This window comes from Thunnus thynnus, chromosome 17 (assembly GCF_963924715.1).
Source record: "Thunnus thynnus chromosome 17, fThuThy2.1, whole genome shotgun sequence".
Taxonomy (NCBI): Eukaryota; Metazoa; Chordata; class Actinopteri; order Scombriformes; family Scombridae; genus Thunnus; species Thunnus thynnus.
In genome coordinates, this window is record NC_089533.1 from 9,159,839 (window position 1) to 9,183,515 (window position 23,677).

The following is a 23,677-nucleotide window of genomic DNA, read 5'->3' on the forward strand; positions in this document are numbered from 1 at the left end:
TGGCAGGCAGGAAGTGGAGGGAACCAGCCAGCTATAAAAATGAAAAGATGGAGCCCAGAGCTGTACTAAGACCACAGTAAAAATAACACACACATGATTGTGCGTATCAAAAGAAAAAGAGTAATATCTAATGGTTTAGGTTGCTTGAAATATAACATGCACTATTATGCTTTCAATCACTTTTTTTTTCTTATCTGACCAAATGTAACACACAATGTAGCACCACAACATCCAGCAGCAACATCCCATCATATTATAGGCATTCAGTAACTACTAGAACTAGATTCACACTTCCCTCTCTTCTGGTTTAAGGCTAGCAGGCCTGGCTTGTGTTCATTCTGGGAACCCAACCAAATCATCTGCCCTACTCCTGATCTGGTGCCTCAACCTGACACAGTGTATCAGGTTATCTTGCGTGTATGTAAGTGTGTGTGTGTGTGTGTGTGTGTGTGTGAGAGAGAGAGAGAGCGAGAAGGAGTGGGTGTATGTGTGTTCCTGTGTGAGAATCATGTGTCATCTCCTGGAAAGAGGGGAAGAGAATGACTGGATGCCATAGCAAGAAGGGGACAGAGGAAGACGCTAAGATACTGAAACAGTGGGGGAGAGTTTCATAGGAGAGTTTACTAGAGAGACTAAGAGATATCACAGATGCTTCTTTTGTCACCTAATAAAAAAAGGCAATCACAACAGACAATATTTAGGTATATTTGAGGATTGTGATGATACACTTTTGCCTTTTGTACTGACTTCAGCTCCCTCAGAAACCATATATGGAGGGAGGGCTTTTCTTTTTTCTTTTTTTTTCACTTTACTAGCGTGGGCTGAGGGAGTGAGCTCTAAAAATAAAACATATGTTCCTCCAGGTCTGTGGGAGCAGGGGGCCCCCAGCGTATTGTTTTGGGATATGGGGGAGGACAGGGAGGATCTGGCCCAGAGAGATACTGCAGAAATGGATACAGACAGAGAGAAAGCATGGAAGGGGCTTTACTTTGAAGAAAAGAGTTGAGGAAATATTTGCTCTTGCATATTAATATGGCAGTTGCCAAAATGCGGGCGGACTTTTAATGTACAACTACATGTTCAAAACACAAATACAGGAAAATTGAATGAGGCTAATTCTATTAAGTAGCTCAAATAGTCATTTCTTTTCTCTTGTAACTATTGAGGGTTTAAATGTGGGGCAGTATGTGTGTGTGTGTGTGTGTGTGTTGTTTGAAAGTGTTTGTGAGTGTGTGAGACTGGGTGAGGGGTGGTGAGGCTTGCTGCTCATAACACTGAGTACACCCCAGCTGAAAAGGTGCATCCATGAGCCTTTTTATTGATTTACAAAGCCCCTGGGGAACAGTGGGGACAAAGGTTAAAAGTGTCTGAATGGGGAGTGTACTGTACTCATGTATGAACACTGCAAAAACTGTGTGTGTGTGTGTGTTTGTGTGGGGGGAACAGAGCCAAAGGAGTTTATCCATAAAAGCTAGAGTGGGTAGACCAGTGGCTAGGAGCTCTTCTTGGTGAGGAATGAGTTAAAGCCAGCTGACTGAGATGTGTGGGGGGAGTTTGCACAGAGCAGAGAAGGGGAAATGAAGGGATATTAAGGGAGAAATAAGCATGAGCACCGAGGGGGCTGGATATATCACGTGTCTGGATTTAGCACCAGTCCTCCTACCTCCTACTGCTGTATCTTTATAAACTGTTCAGCAAAGTGGAAGAGGAAAGAGTGGGGGAAGAGTGTGTGTGCATCTGTGTGTGTGTTCGTGTGTGTGTAAGAAAAGCAAGAAAAAGTAAACTGAGAGAAAAAAAAAAGAAAAAAAAAAGACATAAAGCAAGATAAAGTGTGAAATAACTGTAACCAAAAACAACACCTGGCCTGGGTAAGTAGCGATGCCACTGTCAAAATATTTGCTCCTGCGGGACATAAAATTTTCAAAGTCATGCCAGAAATGCTCAAATATGCTTTCACTAATCAATATTGTTTTAAGCTTCATGAGAAAAGTAAGTATATACTGTCCTGGCTGCCATGCAAATACCATAACACAGCAGTGAGTATCCATGAGCATGAAATTTATGGATATCAACAATAATAATAACAATAGGAGACAGTGATTAAAAACACCATAAAGTGCAGTAAAGTAAACCATACTTTGAGTTTTTGAATGGCTTCATTATTATTACAAAAAATATCTGAATTACTGTATATATTCAGCATATCTGTAACTTTAAATCAATTTTAATTACATTATATAATTATTAATTTACATATATTTAAGTCCCTATATAAATACTATTACTAACTTCATAAGCAACCCTACTAATTAGTACTACAGCCATTCCTTATCGAAATATTGCTGGGTCGTCTTGATGATTTGGATGATTTTATTACTATTATCATGACATGTGATGCTCTGTCAATGTGGATGAGGCGTGTGTTATGGGCGTGTCATTCCGGGGAGTGTCTGTATCCAGCCAATCAGATCACAGACGCGAGGTCTGTGGGCGTGGTCACTCCTCCCACACTGTCCTGTCCCAGCTGCAGCACGCTTTTGTTCAAACTCAGAAAGTCAGACAGTCGCTCCTGTACAGAGGTGCGCTCCTGCGTAACTTTAACAAAATGTGTTTATAAAAAATGTTGGCAGCGACAGCGTCGACGTGGTTAAACGCGTTCAACTCGACGTACTTTAACCCTTCAGTGCCACTTTTGGAGAGTAAATAATTTTTTCTTCTTCTTCTTTTTTTTTTTTTGTTGCACTTTGTGTCGCCTCAAGTTGTTCATACAGGGACAGCAAGGTGTCGTGAGCGAAGCAACCGGAGTCCTGGAAGAAGGGGGGAGGATTTTCCTTGAACCAGTTTTGCTGGAGTATGACTGCTGTCAAGTACAGTTACTAGACTCTTTTTACCGCTTCTTTGACAACAAAAAAGGAGCGAGAGTAAGCTTATGCTACCCTTCATCCTCCTCGCTGGATATCTATGGAGAGGGTATCCTGTATGCTCTCACGCAGCTCTTGGACTTACTTGCGGCCGAGACAGCACCGTGAATGTTGATTTCCCCGACCTGGATAGCAGAAGACGACACACTTAACCTCATTTGAATGCCTTTGCAAGGGGTTTGCTGGTTTCTGTGCTGCAGGCAGGGCTTCAGTTTGCTCGGACGGGACTATGGGGAGAAAGAGGAGGAAGAGTCTTTTGAATTGCGCAACAAGGAGGACTTGACTTCCAATGGACGGGTAAAAAAAAACTCTCCACCTGCACCGCTACACCTCCTGTGCATCTTCCTTTGTAGGCTGCACATTTCATAACATAATCTTATAGAGTATATATTTAAAATGTCAAGAGACCTTTTCCTAATAACATATCACAAAACAGGGTCAACTATAGGAGCATAATTTCAGTTTTGTGCAAATAGATATGTGGTTACACTTCTTGATATGAAAGTGAACGATTTTGAAAAGTAGATATGGATTGGACTTAAAGACATGATAAGAAATGCAACCTGTGTTCATAAGATTACCATAATTTTGCAGTTGCAAGGCTACAGTCTTCACATGTGAGTTCACATGTTAACCTAACTGTCCTCAACCGGTTCAATGCAAACCTCTGTCACTGATGGAGGACACTGAATGTTGCAGCAGTTTTTTGACGTCTAGGTTTGCATGGTCTTGGAGGCTTGGGAAACATTGAGCAATCCCACACACACACACACACACACACATACACACACACACTCTGATGCAAGCTGTAAAACCCAGTGTGTTGAACTGATCCTGTGTGTTTGGCCTCCGTCCGCTCAATTGCAAATAAGACTGCGGCCTTGTCTTCTCTGTAATGTTAGTCATCTGATCAGGCACAGAGAGTTCAGCATTGTCCACCCACTTGTGAGGGGGCATTGTTGCCTTGAATTGAGGTAGGCTCTTTCTGTATGACCCGACGCACAGCTCTTTATGTACAGTCTCTTACAAAAATGTTCAAATATTTATTGGAGCTGGGCGCTTCTCACATCACTCACTCTTTTTAAGGAGAAGATTCTCATAAATGTTTAGTCTTTTGACTTAATCTGCAGAATTTGTTGGTATAATAGGCCTAGGTATTCTGGGCTGCTGAGACATGATTTACATTAACAGTACACCCTTGTAGATGAGGCTAATACCACCTGGAGCCACTACTTGCATATCCTGCTTATCTATTTATTGGGCCCTTTTGTCTGCTTGCAACCAACCAGTGCGGCACCACGGCGATTTGCATGAAAACGTTGGGAACAGATAAGTTTTACACAGTTATTGCCTCAACAGAAGTCTAACAGTACGAGCTGCCGCCCGATAAGAGCAACATCTGTTGCTCAGGGGGTATCAAGAGAGGTGTTGGTGTGTAGCACTCGTCTTCTTGGCAAACACTCCCCGGCTTGGTCATAATATACCATCTGGCTGGCCATTGGTGCTCTATATCTGCAATCAATACAAGATCATAGTACCATGTTCTAATGGAGACGCCTGATGGCCTTTTAAAACGAGACACAGAGATCTCCTTTTCCTGTAACTTTCTCAGGTCTCTTGTTAAAAATGCAGACTATTCTACATGTGCAGAATTGGGCTCCACCGGGATTTAACGTTGGTTCATTAAATTGTGGACGTGATGTTTGCAGAAGACTGCGGCTCTATGAGATGACCTTGATTGAGAGATTTGCATTCTGGCCAATCTGGAGTCTCGCTTAAAAGAGGAACAGCTATATTCACAAGGATGTAACACCTACACCAGAATAATTCCTAAAAGAAAGCTGCTTTTTGTTATTTATTGGTGTAAGCTTAGGTATGATAGTGCAAAACGAATGTCTAATGTGAAGCTAATAATGCTTCTTTGTCTTTAGAGCTGATCTCTGTTACGACGGTGTTACATCACTGATTATACTCTTGGTTCTATTGATTTTTTTTTTGCTCGTAAATATTCATAAATAGAATTGACTTGTTCTGAGCTATAAAAATAATAGTCTGCCTCTCTTAATCTGAGTGATATATTTCCCTTTGAGGAACATTTCCTCTTAATCTATCATGTGGTTTGGCCTGTTCAGTTTATCAGATTACTTCTTAATGGGAGGAACCACTTTATTGACTGATGTAATTGACAGTGTTTTACCGTGCAAGAAAAAGCAGTAAACTGCACTTTTGGACTAAACAAGCCCTTTTTTTGTCATAATAAATGCACCCAGGTGACCTGAAGTTATTGATTATTGATTACTTCCCACTTGCAAGTAATCAATCCACTTCCACAAATCCTGTTTCCTCTTGATCTGTGTCACTGGTTTGTACTGGATATTGTAATTCTGTATCAATAGTTCACACTGAGCCAAAAATTAAGACCACAGCTGAACCACTCTATGCCAATTTCATCAGCTGACCTACTCTCAGCCAACACAATTCGTTATGCTCCCCAGAGCCCCTCCTTTCAGAATATACAGATCTAGCTGATACTGTTTGGTTTTCCATGGTGGGAGGAAAAAGGGATGAAGATGGTCTGCAGTGAGGGATGAAGATGGTCTGCAATGATTCCCAGGGAAAGCCCCTCAGGGCAACGTTCCATCGTTTACCCAGAGAGCTCCACTTCGTTCAGAGCTCGACAAGCCACATTTTCATACAGCAGGTCAGACCTCCCTGGGTGTATGTGTGTATATCTTTTGGGCTTTGTAATGCTCAAATACCCCATTTAGTAGGCCTCCGTCCAGCTCCTGCCAGGGATGACCACAATAACCCAGAGGTCTGGTGGAGTCTCCCCAGCTTAAAACATCCAAAACCCTCACCACAATCTCCAGCATCATTTCCAATATACTGCCAGTGGATGCCACGATGTGTAGCATCCACAGTACCAAAGCCATAGGTGACACAGTGTTCCTTGCCAGGACTCCTCTCACTGAGGTTGGAATCATGAGTCAGTGCTGACGCTTGTGTAGGCTTGGCCCTTAAGAGCACAGGGCCATGTCTTTCCCTGCATGTTTACAGTCCTCATTCAAAGAAACTGCTCTCCAACAGCTGCCCAAACAGTCACACTGAGCTGAATGCCTCCAGTGTTGGGACAGCAAGTCACTAAATTTAGGACAGGACATCCGTCATTCTCTCTTCTTTCCATGTTTCCACTGAAACTTTATTCAATTTTGTATGCGACGTGCAGTCACGTTTACCACTTAACTACCACCACAAAGTGTTTAGGCCCAGGCAGTTGTAAGTATGGACCGGTGTACCACAGTGCAGCCTGTTATAAATGGGCACAGATCAACTTTGCTGGGTGCGGGTCCTATTAACCATCACTACTGCCCTCTGTCTTCAGAGGTGTCATGGTACGCTGGTTTATATTTGGTTTCCGTTGCGTCTCTGCCTCACCACCTCCAGGCCACACATCTGGTCTTCAGGCCGACACTGGCTGAGCCCAAGCATTTCCTCCTGGTTACTCAGCCTCCCAGGAGAGCTGGAGGGAGAGAGAGAGAGTAGACGAGGGGAAAGCGAGAGCGGAAGTCAGCCACGGAACGAACACATCACGGCATCTTTCCCTCTTTCCCTCCATGCTCTGCTCTAGTCTGGAGTGATTCATCCCTTGCCCGTCCAAAGGGAGAGCTTTTGCCAGGGCTCTGCATCGCACGCTATCCTTGTTCCTCATCCCACAGCCCATTAACTCCATTGGAAAGCTATTTTTCTGTAAATTCGCGTAAAAGTCACGTTTTGTGGAGAATTACACAGAATATTTTAACTTGATCTACCTGACCCATTAGCTTATTGATCCTTTTGATTAGTTTATATCATGGAATTATAGCTTTGCAGTCGCTGATGTGATTCGTATTGATTTGTCATTTTCAGTTATGGTTGTCTGTTAGACTTTTCTAGTCTGGGGCTGTTAGCTCGGCTAAATCATTTATGGTTAACAGACAGGGGTAGGGAATTAACGTTCACACTCTCTTCCATTCACAAGATGCTCTCTGACACTGTTCAGTTATTCTTGTCTGTCTGGTTTGACATTTACAGTACCTCTCCCTGAGTTAAACATTAATTAGATCTCATTATACAAACATCTCATCTTTTCCTCTTTTGCCTCTGAGTACATCTGCCTTAAGGCCAGTCTAGACCAAAGGCTCACGGCGAGACGAAACCATTTTAGAACATTGCAGGGAAAAGTTGCAGCGGTGTAAACTGGCCCGTCTCAGCTCGACTCGAGCCGGCTGGTGGTGTCGCCTGCCACTCAGTTTGTCAAGTTGCCAGTGGCTGGTTTTAGAACGTAAGGCATGTCACCTGTTTCAACAGCCAATCAGCTCATAGCGAAGTCTGCTGGTCAAGTCAGTTACAAACTGTCAGCTGGTCAAAATGGCAGAATTTTGGAGGGAGGAAAGAAAGGATCACTTTATCAATCGGTTTGAGAAACAGCCATTTCTGCAATTATATACAATAAAAGCGCAATCCAAATTCTCAACCCTCTCGTTTTTTTAATGTTTTCGCCATTTCATCAATACTAGAACTGCAACTGTAGCAAGTAACTCAATGTCACTATCCTTATTCATATTTTAAGACACACTACAAAGTATCCAGTTACAAAAAAGCCTGAAAAGCCGGCAGTTAGAACGGAAGTACAGCGTGTTGTTGCTATGGAAACAATATACCATCTCGTCTAGTCGTATAGGTGTAAACTGGCAGATTTCAGAATGTTGCAGACTGGCGAATTGCAAGTAGTTGCAAGTTTCAACCCGTCACGTTGCGAATCTTCGGTCTAAACTGGCCTTTATAAATATCACACAGATTCCATACTAGCCTATAAATTTGCAGTTCATGTTTTCTTTGTTATTTTTGAGCCATCCAAAAAGAAGCAGTAGACTGTTTTTCCAGGGCAAGGGCTATACTTAGGCTAGTTTGCCCAGTAGTAAAGTGTGGTGTGTGAACTGTGAGGGGGCCCAGAGCTGACCTGGATAGGGTTTCAGGTAGGCCAACACCCCCTGAGCTGGGCCGGGGCAGCCACAGGAGCTCGCTCAAGGCTGTGGCTCATAGAGACAACAAGTCAGGCCATGGGGACACACAGTGCTTCCCTGCACACCAGGGAATCAGTCCAAATTGTACACAGGCAAGCTCTGATGTCTGATGGGGTTTTCCAAGGTCAGGTTGGGAATCTAGAGGCCTAAACTCTGTGAAAGGAAACATCCTCTCCCATCTTCTGCTTACCAGGGGAGTCCTGGAATGAAAAGTTCATTGTTCAACCCATGAAATTTAATTTTACGTGTCTGCCAGTGGCAGCCCCAATTTCATACAAATCTGATGTCCAAGAAAGCTAGCTGGCTTGCAGTCGAGATAACTTCTCTCACATTTAGCTAGTAATTTGTCTAAGATTTTTGGCTGTGTTAAGCAGATAATTATCATTAGTAGTATCATTTTACTACACAAGATCCTGTCTCTGTACAATCCCCCTAGAGGTCACTTTGTCTCTCTCACTTGTTTTGATCATGTGAACAGCTTTTTACCATAAACCTGTGGCAATATAAACATGTGGATAGAGAAGATGAAGGCAACTGTGCTTGTTATGAGGGCAATATCTGAAAGACCAGGGTTATTTTTAGGTTAACAACCTTTTTTCAGAGAAATGATTGATCTGAATAAAAGCTTTTGGGGTTTGCTGGTTGGGGTGCATGCAGCTATTGCACAAAAGATTCCTCTGTTCCCCACTCCTGTATTAAATGAGCCTGTTTTGCATGCCATATTTCTCCCCACCAGCTCACCCCTTGCAAGTGAAAGCCAAGCATTACAGGAACAGAGCAGCTATGTGCTTAGACTGCCAGGAACGGCCGTATGCTCTACTGTAACACAGCCACTGAAGGCAAACCCTTGAGGGATCACTTCAACCTGTGAACCAGTTATAGGGACAGACTACTGTTTGTGTTGCATTATCATCTATTTACCCTATTCTCTCTCTTCTGTTGACAGAGTCCAGCTGAGGTGACTGTTTCTCAACCAACTCGCACAGCCAATGGAACAAATGGGTAAGGAGAGAGAGAACCAGATTTTTTTCCACAAATTTTAGGAAGTAATAGTTCCTTCTTTTGCTCATATACTTCCTCTGAGTTCTGGGGATTTCTGTATTTATCCTGAGGCAGGCACATGTGTAACTATAATCCAATCACTTGATTTTTTTCACTTCCCTCCGCAGTGTGTGTTATCTCATGTGCCTGACCTCATATCCACACACATGCTCACATGTGAACACATTCACAATCCACTCACATGTTTATTGACAAATGATCTGACGTTTCCAAGCTGCAGCTGTTCTTTTGATTGCTTATAGATAATATCGGTTCTCACACATTTACCTCTCGGGTGTTTGAGTTTTTTCAAAGGTTGACTTGGATGCTGTTAGAGGATACGTTGGTCTATAGTATTTCAGTAGTCAACCTACATGATTGTGACCATTCACAGTTGTAATGTCAGGCTAACTATCCACTTCCACATCCAATCACAAGATTCATTTGAAGGCTCAAACTGCTGGTTACAAGAACCCACTATGCCTCTCCTGAATAATGAAATTCAAACGGTCATGTGGTTGACAAGTGAATACTAGTGACAATGAAAAAAGAGTGATTCATGGAGGGCTTGATCCAGACTATTAGTGCTGGGCTGTGATCTCAGACAGTGATGTAGCCAGGCTCTGCTCCACTCTATCTCTGGCATCGTGCCCTTATCATCCCCCCCCCCACCCCTCATCCCTCATCCACAATCTCTACTGTACATCTGCCGACTCACAAATGAGTCACAAAGCTCGACTTGTAGGACTATCATACACATCAAATGAATAGAATAGGGTCTGCAACAGCTCTTTACAAGAAGAGAGCTGCCCCAGGAAGTGGGTAGGAAAGCTGAGACATTTTGCTGCAATCATACAGGACGTGCCATTTCTTGAGGCTTGAGGGAAAGAAGAAAGGGAAGAAGTGTGGAGGGAGGTAGGCTAACTGGACTGAGTGACTCAGTCCTACCTAAGCAGCACTCCCAGATGAGGTGTGGCTCGGATGTGTGTATGTGTGTGTGTCACTTCTACAGTATTGTGGAGGTGGCCTCAGGCCACATGGCATAATTAACTACAGGTTTTTAAGGGAGTGTGTTAAAAGCCTGGCTGTAATCATCACACTGAGTACAAAGATTAGAGAGCATGGTGCTTGATCATTACCTGGCCAATGACAGGACACGCCCAGAAGTTCAGCTGTATGGAGGGAAAGCCAAGCCAGGCTCTGATAAGTCAGGGCATTGTGATGTCGTAAATGCTGCCATATTCATTTATCTTTAGTCTCATGTAACTGACAGGGCAGCTCTGGTTTAACTTATACTTTTATTGAGCTATTGAATTGAACTGTCCAGAAGGAAACATTAATCTCATTAGTTTGAAAAGTGGCTGAGATGTGATGGTGATGAATTGGGGGGATTTATGTTCACCATACTGGATTGAGGTTAATTTGGTAATGCTCACATAATTCGTCATGCCGCTGGCCTGATATGGTTAGGCTGGAAAGGAGATAGGCCCGACCGTGTCTAAACAGGCTGGTGGATGCAGACACACGTCTGGAGTATTACCAACATATTTTGCATATCGTATGCTAAAAGTGCATGAGAATATACATTGATGCTATATTTGATTGTGCTGTGATTTGTATGATTTTATGCGTTTCTGAGTCTTCAGTCAAAACAGTCCATAGTCAAATTCTTTATCTTTTCTTATCATAGTACTGTAATGAGCAATAATTACACATGGACACAATATGAGTAACATCTTGCTATGTCTCTAAAAATGTGACGCAGAACCAGCTAATCCAGATTTTCTTCTGTACCAACAGTCACAAGGTGGAAAGTTTTTGGTGGTTTTGTTTTTCGATTTTCGAATATGAACTGTTATTAAGATATGTTTTATAATACAGTTACAAGTGATGATTTGATTTTTATGAGACTGTGTATCGTAGCCCTGTGTTGTTGTTATAATCAGACATGGTGGTGTATGAAGCATGCATTCTATCACTTGTGAATCCAAACTCATCCAAACTGTGAATCAAACATACTACAATACAATTGATCATTATTTTATTATGTTTAAAACAAACGAATTAACAGCCTGTTAAGCTGACAGATGTTTTGTTGCTGTTGCTGTCTCTATGGAGTCTTGTTGTCTTCATTTTGTACATTTTCTCACTTTATAAGTTAAGAACATTTTTCCAAAGGACTGCAGTTGAAAATTATCCAGCTGGCTAACACTGGCACATTTGCAGAAATGTTGATTAATGCGTGTTGTCCTTATACATAAATAAATGAAATGAAAAATGAAACTGCGGAGGCTGAGCTGGAGAGACAGGAAACAAAGTTTTTAAGTGATAATGTTATCTTGGCCTATGTCAGCTGTCCTGTAATAGATTTTGTGTTTGCACATACCCCTCTCGGTCACAGGCAGCTTCAAGTCAAGGTGTGCGATGAACATATCTTTTCAAGAAGACAATGCGAGATTCTCATGTCTGTCTCTGTCAGTGCGAAGTGCCAAGCAGCTTGTTCTCTCCTGCTGTGCTCACACTCTGATCTGTCTTACATCATCACCATTTTTTCATCCCCACTTTCCTCACTCTCAAGTTCCTTCTCATAGCTGAGGCAGAGCAGAGTACAAACTGTACCGGAAGGAAAGTGAACACTTGAGGACTTCTCCATCTCTTTCTCACCATTTGTTCCGTCTGCTTTCTCATTAGCCCCCCCCCCCTCCTCCCTTCTTCTCTGATGGCCTCTGACTGTCAAAAACCTTCAAAAAGTCTTTTTTTGTGTGGTGTGTGGGCTGGTAGGCTGTCTTTCATGACTGAAAGAGACCACTGTTTCAGAATGTATTTAATGTATATGTGTGTGTGTGAGAGAGACTTGTGTGCGTACGCATGAAACATGTGGGTGTTTGCGTGAAAAACTTCACAACAAGTGGGCCCCTGGTAATTGCCTGTCTGAGTGTCTGTCGGCCTGTCTGTCCAACCAACCAACCATCCAACCATCACAAACTGGCCCTGTTTACAACATCAGCAAATATAGAAAGTTTTAATTCACATCAAGTTTCACCACCGGAGCGACTTCATTCAAACTTTTTTTGAAAAAAAAAAATCTCTAACTCTCTATCACGAAATTTCTTGCTGATCACACACTCTCCTTCAGTCACAAACTCAGACTTCCTGTCACACACAACCCCCCCACCACCACCCCCACCCCCCCTCCTCCTTTCTCAAAACATGACTTTTTTCCTCTCCCCTCTGCCTAGTCCAGAGTTTCTTGGCAGTTGCCTTGAGTAAACAGCGTATTTTTAGCTGGGAGGTCATATAGGCCCAGTCTTAATCACCACATTCCCATTTTCCCACCAGCCCAGCTTCAGCTGGAGGCCCAAGCAGTCAGCCCATGCACTGTGGGGGAGGGGATAGGGACTCGAGAGAGAGGAATGGATTTCTATAAAGAGAAACTGATTATTTAGTGCTACAGTATGACCCCCCTGTATTTTTTATTAATGTTGTCTCAGATAGTGTTCTTTTTCCTCTGTGCTTCTAATCATCTAATAAACTAACTTAATGTATGGCTGTCATGTACGGTACATGAGCCATAATGGAACAGGACGTTAACAAAAAAAAAAAAAGCAGCCGGTTTGAGTTCATTTGTTTGAATGCCTTTTTGGACTCATCTGTGTTTTTCATCCATCAGATAAATCTGTGACACATCCGTGCAAGGGTCATTTTTGCAACCGTGCATTTCCTCGTGGTCACAAGGACCCACTTTGTATGCTGGAACATGTCTCTGCTGTTTCCACTGCGGTCATCCAAGCCCGAGAGCAAGGACACTACTTTTCTAACTTTAATTAGCGACTCTGCGTTTTGATTAGACCCTGGACTGAAATCAATTACTGATCGCTCCAGCGGCCACGACCAGACACAAACTAATCAACTCATCGTGCTGCTCATATTTGGTGAATTTGAGTGTGTCACCGTCATTGTCACCATGAAAGGACTGCAGACAATATGCTCATTAGTTGTGATGACCTGCTGTTGATTTGAGTCGATCTGAAATGCTTACTGGAAATTGTGCTCATCACATAATGACAGTGGAAGACAGAGCACCGTCGGGGCTGGCACAATATCTTCAAGTATTGAGGTTGTACTGTTGTAGCTAGCCTTGAGTACAGTGGCATTAGAATTAATTGCTTCATGTTGATAAAGAAAAGCCACAAAGCCACGAAGGTGTTTGCACTTATTGTGGCTGATTAGACCTTTCAAGAAAGTGTGGGTGTGTAAGGCTGCACTTGACTGACATTTGCCTGACTCTCTTGTTAGTTCTGTTGCACCTGTTAGGGCGGAACAACTTAAACCTCGATCACTCATGTAACCACGAATAAATCCCCACCCAACTGAGCAGGGGTTAGCCAAATTTGACCTAAAAATACCTGTGTGCGTGCGCAGGGCCATTAATAACCCAGTAGTTGTGTATTAAAGTGTCATTAGTGCTTTTAAGAGCATTATTTAATGATATACCGTTATACTGTTTATGTATTAAGATATATTTTTGGGATTGAATAGCAATTTTTAATCCATTAGACTGTCAACATATGTCATACTTGACAATACCAAGTAACTAGGCCTTGTTAAAAAAAAAAAAAGTCTTGTTTTGAAGAGGTAGAAGGAAAGAGTTCATCAATACCAGAGGTTATTGTATGTGACAGTTGGCCTGGTGTTATATGCTCATGCTAGATACCTTGATGTGATTTTTTTTTTCTTCCTCTTCCTCTTTGCACCACACAAAGTTTCTCACTTTTGTACAAAAAGGCTAAAGAACATTTACACTTGCATGACTGTGCAGGATCTTAATGCATGCTCTAGATGTATCGTAGGATATGGTTTGTGGGTTTCTATAGGGAAGTCTTTCTTATTTTTAACCATATTTCTCCCTTTCTGATTTTTACTTTCACATCTTCCCTCTCTCTCACGCTGTGGGGTAGTTTGCTGGTCTAAGCTGACCTATGCAATCTGGGAGGGAGGCTGTGGACATTTCCCTCTTCACTTTCATAAACAAATCATTGCAAAGGTATTTTGCCTGTTACCGAGGTTGCACTTGCACTTTTCTCAAAAACTTGTCAATGCTTGTGAAAGAAAAACTACTGTACAGTGTTTTCATCTCAGTCGAGACTCTTAACACAAGGCGGAAGAAATACCTTGATTTTCAACACATGACCAGTTTCAACAGTTGGGTGGTGTGACATTTAAAATGATGCACCTCCTCTGTTCCTCCCTATGCGGTAGCTGATGTTTAGTCCACAAGGGGAGGGCAATAGAGAGGGGGAGAGGTGCTGTCTGTAGATGTGCACTCTCTCTATTCTCCGTGCCGTCTAATCCCCATGTCAAATTGTTTCCTGCACTCCACAGGAAGTTGCCCACTAAAGGCCCCACCGTCACAGCCTCTGCTGGGGCTTCTGGGAATGTGGGGGCGGTAGCACGCAGAGGCTGGGAGGGAGAGGGGGGGGGGGGGGGGGGTGGGGGTTGTAAGGCTGCTGGACAGCTGTGGAGAGTCAAAGCCCCCACATCAACAGTGCACAAACATTTGCCCCAAGCTGTACAACATGAATTATTTGTCAGCACATCTTTTATTTTGGTGCACCATAGATCAGAGTGTGACTAGAAAGACAGTTTAGACTGAATGTCATGCTGAGTTTCAGTGACAAGTTCCAAGTGTGTGTAAGGCTTGAGACACACCAGAAGACTTAAAAGAAGGTTTCTCTGGCTGCGTATGAAACCATGTTATTGTGTCTGTTCTGGTTCAATCCTCAAAGCCTATCGGATGATTGGTGAAACATTTGAAAGACTAGAACAAAGCAAATCCAATTGATTTTCTCTTTGCACTTCAGGTGTCCTATGACCTGGACAACCGAGGCAACACTTCATAGACAAGTCGGTTTGTTGTTATAACAAAAAAACATTGTACATGTTGTTATGGTGAGGAAAAAGATCCAGTCAAAGCCTTGTCACACTTTACCCCAATGACATTGAAGAAAATAACCTGTTTTACATAATTCGGTTGCCTCGGGAAGAATCATTACCTGTTCTGTACTGTAATGTTACTGAGAAATGTATTAGTCTGCTTGGTTGCACATAATTTCCTCAGCTGAAGAAATCACATCGTTTTATAATCTATTTTTCCATCAGGTTTGTTTGAATCAAGCCTGTACCTGTTATTGAGTTACAGTTTTTGTTCAGTAACTACAGAGAGCTATGCACTATGTATGTGGTTTGTGTGTGTGCGGTTGCATCTTTTACTTTTTATAACATCATACCAAAAGTTTGACAAAAGTTAGAGCTTAAATAATAAGTTGGTAAATTGCAATAATGAGAGAAACGTTATGTGGAAGAGAGAAAGGAAGAATCTCGTTATATTATGAGAAATGTCTCGTTATAACAGCAACGGTTTTTATGATGAGACACTAAACAGATTTTGTTGTGGAGGCAGCATTACGCTGTTGGGGTTTCCAGACAGTCTCAAAGGGAGATTTTGGACATTAGCCTGGGTTTTTGGACACAATGGTCAAAATGACGCTGCCAAGCCAGCATTTAAATTGAAGGTCAGGCTAGTTTGTGCTGCCAAAGGTCAAATCCTGGGTTTGGACCTGTGCTTCCTCCTCCTCCTCCCTCCTTCCTCTTTACATGACCTATGAGATGCGGTGAAGTTGACTTATAAAATAGTTCAAGTTATAGATGGGGACAGACCGGTTAAGGGCAGAAAGCCAGAATTCTGTCTGTGCTAGCATGGCAAAATGCCCACATTTCTTAGAAATCTGCAGACATAAGAGTCAAAGTTGATATATTTGAACGTTCTTTCAAGATGGACTGCCATGTGCACCACATCATTTCTTGTAGAATAAACTGTAGAATTGAAAGTCACCTCTTTAGTGCTATGGTTCATATCTTGCTTGACTGTTACATCCGTTGCTCATAACTTTGGACTAGGCTGAGTCATAATATTACTTTATACTAATTTGAGATTTCCTTACTACAAAATTAAAATGGATTGCAGCATAAAAACTATAGTTCACATATAGTTTATTTACACCTACCAGTTGCTAGATGTAAGCATAAACTGTGTTTTGCATAGTTGACATACCCAATATGTATTATGGGACCTTTCTTTTCAATCAATACTTTTCAAATTAATCTGAAAAACTATCTGAAACTACAGTATAACCTGATTTTTGTTAATCACCGCTTTGAAATGAACTAATGGTTTCTAAGAACTTGGTGAAAGCTGTACACCCAAACCTATCAAAGGATTTACAAATGGCTTAATCCTGAACATCACTGCATTAAAGCCAAAACAAAGTATAAGAATGCTCTTTTTTTATATTGCTCTTGACATTTTGGATGCAAGCCCATCACAGATATAGTACACAATAATCCAAGTCATTGAATATAAACAACCCCGCTGTGCACATGAGGCTATATTCTCCTGTCTGGGCGTAGTTTTTCTATAGATCTAATCCCCGTCCCATTTGGGCTGCATATAGACTAACACTCTGTCTGCGTGCATGTCTCCGTTATGTAGCAGGGATTATTAACAACCTCAAATAAGTGACGTCCTCACATTTCTGTGTTTACTTTAATGCCTTTTAAGCGGGGACTGTGGATGCAGGGACTGTCAGAGGTCTCCGAAAGCTGCTGCTGTAGCAGGCGAGTGGGCTTAGTTATACAGCCTGGCAGAATATAATGTGACAGAATCCTGACTCTCTCCTTCTCACTTCTGCTTTCTGGTGATGCCCCGGACCAGTTCATACACACATACAGAAAAACCGGCGCGCAATATAGAGTTTCACTGAGTCTGAACATAAGCTTAATTTAGAGATTGATGTCATTCAGTTAGGCTCCACCACTACAAATACGTGTCATAAAGGGAACACATTGTATGCATAGTAGGCACCGTTTGAAAGTAAAGGGTCAATTGGATAAACCATGGTATAGGCAGGATGGGGTCAGCACACACAGAAAGACAGGAAATGGCCTCTGCAGTCATGTAAGTTGAGTCAAAGCAGATAAGGCTATATTCAGACTCATTGATTACTGCCGTCTTCCGTGAGGAGGAACCTTCCAGAATTATCAGATCAATAAGAACATAAATCAGCTGGCGAAGGTTTAGGTAACTGGAGGCCAAATATCCCTGGGAGGGAGGGCTAGATTCATTTCCTGAGCAGTGATCCCAGGAGGCGGAGGACAGGAAGGAAGGAGGGGTTTGTCACTTGTATACCTCACATGCTAGTTAGACCCAGGAAATAGAGAAAATAAACGAGTAATTAGATAAATAAATGAGGACAGATAAAACCTCTAAACAATCTAATAGACTGGAAATGGGCCTTGGCCTGAGATAACAATGTCTGTGTTTGTCCACAGTATTGCCCAATCAAATGCTGAAGTGTGGTGGTAGCTGTATATGTGATAGTGAAGCATTAAAGCAGGAAAGAAAGAACAGTGGTTCAGCAGATTTACAGATGTTTTTGATGTTTATGGTTTTAACTATTCAAGGCTGTGACCTCTTGAACCTTCTGCCTTCCTCTGACCAGCGTGAGCTGGCTGGCTGGGAGTCAGGCCGGCGTCGCTCTGTCACGTTTATTTTCAGTCGCTCACCCGGCTCGCCAGCCAAAGTGATAAAAGAGAGACGAGCTGTCCACAGTGGCGTGGTATGTAACAGTGTGTGTTTGTGTGCTTGCGTGCTGCTAGGAAGGGAAAGTGGGAGAACGCGGGAGGACAGATATTCATGGAACTTCTTCCAGTCCCCCCTGCGTGACCCCCACCTAAGAGTATCAGAGTGGCTTGTAGTTGGCGCAGTGTCACATGGGGGGGCTTCACAGCCAACTGTGTGTCTCTGGGCCAATTAGTTATCCAATAGGAGGGAGTAGTCAGGGGAAGACTTGAGTTGAGAGGGAAGCAGAGTTATTTACATTCTCTGTCTGCTCTTCAACACAGGCACACCGTCTCAGAGGTCTCTGACGAGATGAAGAGCCTAATCATTGAGAAGAATAAAATGGGCCTGGAGGAAGAACCCGAACTGCTGGTCAAAGGTGAGTCTGACTCACACAACAAACACGACGCATTATACTCGGCCATTTGATTATAGTGAGCATCATTATTCTGCTGAAATGAGTAACAGATCAATCAGTCAGTCAGTTGACAGAAAATTCATGCACAAAAGTTTTGATAATTGATTGATCCTTTAAACAAATATGAGAAACGCTCACTGGTTCCTTTTTTTTGTTTTATACTGATGCAAACTGATACCTTTGCATTTTGGACTGTTGGTCAGACTGAAGGAGTGATTTCAAGATGTCACCTTGAGCTCTTGCAAACTGATAAATCAAAAAAATAATAATGTGTAGATGCATCAAAAATGAAAATAATCTTTAGCTGCAGCCCTACTTTGCGTTTAATAAATAACTTCTTGCAGGGCTAGCTTGGTGCTATCCGTCTCATTAAGTTTAGCATATATTTCAGTACCCTAATTGTCCTCTAATAAGTACTGTCACAACTTCATGCTGCTCTGTCACCCTTTAGCCAACTCTTCTCTGGCCACATGTGGCCCACAGCTGCTCCCACTCTCACCCTGCTCTGTGTGTGTTCATGTAAGGATAGCTACTGGCATCAGGAGCGCCGTCTTGCGTGTCTGATGCTTTTGAGGAATGATCTCATAGGTTATTTCTGTATGATTTTTTTTTTCTTTCCTTTTTTTCTTGGCCCGCTTCTGCAAGGGAGAGCAATAAAATGCCAGCACTTGGATAAGTTACGTCCTGTTTGGAATGGCGGCAGTCAGATTGCCTAATTCTGACAGCAGTTACCATGCACTCTTGGCTAGTGCCCCTCCCTCGTTGCTGTACCCTCTCTGTCCCTGTCTCACTTTGGAAGAGAAGAGCAGGGAGGCACTTTCCCTCCAAAACATAGGACAGCTTACCTTCCTTAGGCCACTGATTACACTGTCACTTGGGATTTCAGCTTTTGCACCACGCCCCCCCCCCCATCCTTTAAACCGACCACACTATTACACACTATTACAGCCACCACAGCAGGGCACCTCAGGGCATTAGATAATCCCTCTTATTTCTTTCTGTGTGCTGCACAAGGATATGTTTTCAAGAGTACCTCCATTAGAGCCTTTCCCCTTGTTTGGTATGTTTTTTTTTCTTTTTTTTTCAGCAGGGTACCCTGAGGCTACATGGGGTGAATATTGGCCCAGTATCTAAAATAGGCCACCAACATTGTAAATAGTGACTGATGAGGGGAGGATGAATTGTAAAACCCATGGAGTGGTGACAGAAAGAGATGTTGACATTGGTTTATTGACATACCTTTGTTGATTTACAGTAAAAAATGAACCGCTCCTCACATGATCCAGATCTTCTCATGCTCCAGTAAACTGCAGCTGAATCTGTCTGGGTCTGGTTTGATCTAGAAAGGGAAAACGAGTTTAGCTCTAAGTTGCTTTTACATAAATGTAAAGCTCAATTAAATATGTGATGTTCTGATTCAGAATGTCTAAAATGCAAATATGTCTTCCTTCACTTCAAATATTTCTTAATGTACAAAGGATTTAAAATGTTCCATATTGGTAGTAATTTACATTGTTAAAATGCCAAAAAAAAATTCTTGAACAGCCAGCTGACAACATTAGCAGGCCTTATAATATTTGGTCATCATCAGCGTTAATGTAAAAAGTGTTTTCATCAATTTCTGCCTGATTTTTAGAGCATATTACTGACACGTGTGTGCATGACATAGATTCTAGGATTGACCCTTGAAGTGAGCTGTCTTTTTATTGCAATGTTGTAATGAAATAACGTTATACGCCTTTTATAATATGTTAAGATCCAGGAAACAAACAGTCAGTACTCAGAAAGTGACAGGAGACTTGCAGTAAAGAGATGAAAATGCACAGAGAGAGATTGTTTGCTCAAGCTGTGTTTGAGGGGGCAGGGCATTGGGGGTCAGAGGTCACAAATGAAACAAATTAAGGGCGAGCCGTGGCCCCCAGGGGAGGCATTAGCAGGCCACAGAGATGGGATCCAGATGGGGGACCATGGGAGGGGCTTACAGGGGGTCCCAAAACTCTGCTTCTCCTTCTCTCTTTCTCTTTGTCTCTCTCCTTTTCCTTTTCTTATCACACTGATTTAAGTTCCCAAAAAAAGAGCAGCATCTGTGGGACGTCCCGTGTCTCTTGGCGTCAGGATAGCAGGCATGCCCTTCTCTCCATGTCTCGCACCCAGTCAGCTTGTCTGCACCCCCCATTTCACATTGAGTCTGTCAGCAAGCTCAGCCTGACTTACCTCATGGTTTTTATTTATCGTTTTACGTTGGGTTTTGATGCTGCCCCCTTCTGATGTGGTGTTAAGTACCTCCATGGTTTTTACTTTGGGCTATATTGGGTGGCTTTATGGTGGGTTCAGACCTGGCACTTATATCATATAGAAGCATTCTCAAACAGGAGACATTGCTTGAGAGGCTGAGCCTTCACCCCCTCCTCTCTCTTTATTTTTATTTTGGAGTAGCAGCGAGGCAGTGGAAGCTTTGCACTGCCTGGGAAAACCACTTTGAGGCAAGGACGAAAACAGGGAGAGAAGAGAAATGGGGGCAATGAAAGTAAATAGGAAGAGAGTCGGAGCAGAGAGAAGAAAGATGCAGGCAAAGTGAGAGCTGGCTGACAGGTGGCACGCAGCTTGCTAACCACAGAGGAAGCTGTGATGCTGGTGCTGCGTCATTGCCGTTTCACAGGGCAAGGAGCTGAAGGTACATTGCCTAATTGTTTCTTTAAAAGCCGCTCTCAAATATACATGCACAAACCATATGCACACACAGGCACAGCGATCCCACAAGTGGCACACTGCCAGTATGTAGCAGTGCCCTGCCCCCACAGAAAGTCCCACCCAGCCTAACATCCAGGTGGCCCGCTACAATCCTTCGCCAGCCTCTCAGTCAGCCCTCTGGATGAACTCTGACCCCCCTACCAGGACTCTTCAATCTTCAGGCAGCATCTAGACAGAGCCCTTCCAAGCTAGTTTATTTATCTACTCAGAGATTATATATTTATTAGAAACAATTTGCACACATACCTTCACTGCTGTTTGGGAACAGTGGATCTGGGCTATTGCAGCCTTTTCAAAACCCTCAGGACTTTGGGAACGCAACAATCTTGCATTGTAGAGCCAGACCTGGCAAGACCAACGTGCATGCCTATGAGCTGGCTGAAAGCATGTCTGCTTTACTGTCTCTCTCTCTGTCACACTGTTCCAGTACCTCTCTTTCCCTCTCTTTCTCTCTCTCCTTTTCTCTTTTTCTCACTCTGTCAACCCCCAAAGTGGTAATTATGTAGGCTGCATGCAGGCTTTAATGCCTATGCCATTAGCTGGCTGTATTTTTATCCCCTAGCATTTACCCCAACAAGGCAGTCACATACAGACTGCTACAAACTTTATGGACAATTACATGCCTTGGGGATTATTCTTAGTGAAGACATGGTGCACAGCGCTGATTTTGTAGCTCCATGACTAGCCTACCTACCGCCCAGACCTTTCAAGGGCAGGGCTTTGATTAGTCTTGGTCTGATGGCACAATACAAGGAGTGCCAGAAAGTATTGTAAAAGCATTTTCGTGATTAACATACCCCAAGGTGATACTCAGGCCATCTGATTCTCTAAACATGTTGCAATAAATGTTGTAAATTGCACTAACCTTGGCTTCCTTTGTTAAGTAATATAAAGGTTGTGTAGAAAACCATGTCTACATTTATCAAAATAAGGTATTGAAAATAGAATTATTTTGATATTGGCACAGAAACTGCAATCCACACTAGTATAGAAAACTTTCAAACACTACACATTTATTTGTCTTATGATGCATGTTTCTGTATCTTATTAAAGGATGGCTGTTGCGGGAGGTGCGAGGCAACTGGATCAAGCAGCGGCGGTACTGGTTTGTACTGAGCCAAGACTCCCTCGACTACTACAGCGGACCAGAGAAAGGAGCCCGCAGACTGGGCACGCTGGTCCTCACCAACCTCTGCTCTGTCATCTGGCCAGACAAGCAGACCTACAAGGAGACGGGTGAGCGACACAGTCGTATAAGCATACACAGATGGGCTGATGCATAGCTGACTCAACCCCATTTATATTTGCCGGTAATCCCTCTGGAGTCCGGTAAGACTTGTGTTAATTCCCTATGTGGTACAGTGATTGGACATTTTCAAAAATTCCTAGGAAGTCGCTTTGGGTTTTTTGATAGGTACGTGACCTCTTGTGGTCCTCTTTTCCTTCCCATGAGCACTGTAATTCTGAGTAAGTTTGGGAAGCCCCAGCAGTGTTTCATCCATAACGTTACTCAAGGTTGGTCTAGAAGCGTAACATCTGAGTAATCAGTGGGGACAACCCCCTTCCCTTTCTGGGATGAAAGAAACCAAAGACCTAGAGAATAAAGAAGAAAGAGGAAAGTCCGCTGTATGGGAAGAGACACAGGGATGACTTGTCCTTTTTGAGTCTCTGTATTACTCAAACATGTCGACATCTGTCTACATCAGTCTGCCTGTCGATCAATGGAAGGGATTATGTCTTGCTAACTTCACCAAACCACTTAAAATGTTGCAACTGTTGTATAAACCCAAACTCAAACATAGCTCTTATTAACTCAATATGCCAGGGGACTTTTTTGGTCAGAAGTACACTTTCAACAGTGGCTTTGTCACAAGACCGTTTCACTACTGTATATCTTTGTGTTCCTCCTAAGGCACTGAGAAATTTGTCACATAAGAGTTGTATGAAATATTTACTTCCTCTGTGTGTTTACTGGTTGTTATCATGAAATACTAGTTCCCATTAAGGGTTCCATCTTTTGCATCATTGCCCCTTTATGGTCAAGCTAATATCAAGGCACCAAACTGGTTCAAAGTAGGAAATGTTGTAAAACCTCTTTATTTTGGGTTTGTACTTCACTAAGAACCCAACAAAGAAGGATATGGTGCCAAGTCACGTAACAGGAAAGCCTGATAACAGCCGTGGGGCTGCAGATCAGGCCAGGCTGCCTGGGGTATGTCTAATACTTCCTCTGCACAAGGAGGAAGCACGCCTTTTTTCACTTTTATTGCAGGTTGTCCAAGAGGAGACTTACTGAGGGGTTTAACACTTGTGTCCTAACTCATCTGTAGAATAACTGTTCTTGTTTGGTTTTGGCGTGGTCTGAGGTTCCTCTCAGGCTGACCTTTGATCCTCAGTGAAACCGAGAGCGGAAGTAAGGGAGTGGGAGTCACGCCAGATATGCAGGGGGTGTCCCGTGCAGAGAACATTTCACTCTCAGAGTAGGTGCAGCAATGCCGTTTATTACATGTGTCAATCATATAATATGTTGTTTGTGTGTTTCTTTCAGGCTACTGGAGCATTACAGTATACGGGCGGAAACACTGCTACAGGCTGTACACCAAGCACTTCAACGAGGCTGTGCACTGGGCATGTGCCATCCAGAAAATCATTGATACCAAAGCACCCGTGGAAACACCAACGCAGCTCCTGATCCGAGACATCGAGGTGGGCCATACAGCACACACACACACACACACACACACACACAAATACATATACACATGGTTGCTGCCAAACTACCTGTGATAAGAGCCACCAAACACAA

The 23,677-nt window shown here is 42.9% G+C and overlaps 1 protein-coding gene across 1 annotated transcript in view; it reads left to right on the plus strand.

The window, feature by feature from the left end:
* Positions 1-2,529: 2,529 nt before the first annotated feature.
* The window catches only part of plekhh3 (pleckstrin homology, MyTH4 and FERM domain containing H3), a 32,648-nt gene continuing 11,500 nt past the window's right edge, over positions 2,530-23,677 (plus strand). Inside the window, exons 1-5 of the mRNA XM_067570703.1 lie at positions 2,530-3,218; positions 8,931-8,986; positions 17,987-18,081; positions 21,925-22,107; positions 23,420-23,577. Coding sequence (XP_067426804.1) covers positions 3,084-3,218; positions 8,931-8,986; positions 17,987-18,081; positions 21,925-22,107; positions 23,420-23,577 — 627 coding nt within the window. The 5' untranslated portion in view covers positions 2,530-3,083. The remainder of the gene's footprint in view (positions 3,219-8,930; positions 8,987-17,986; positions 18,082-21,924; positions 22,108-23,419; positions 23,578-23,677) is intronic.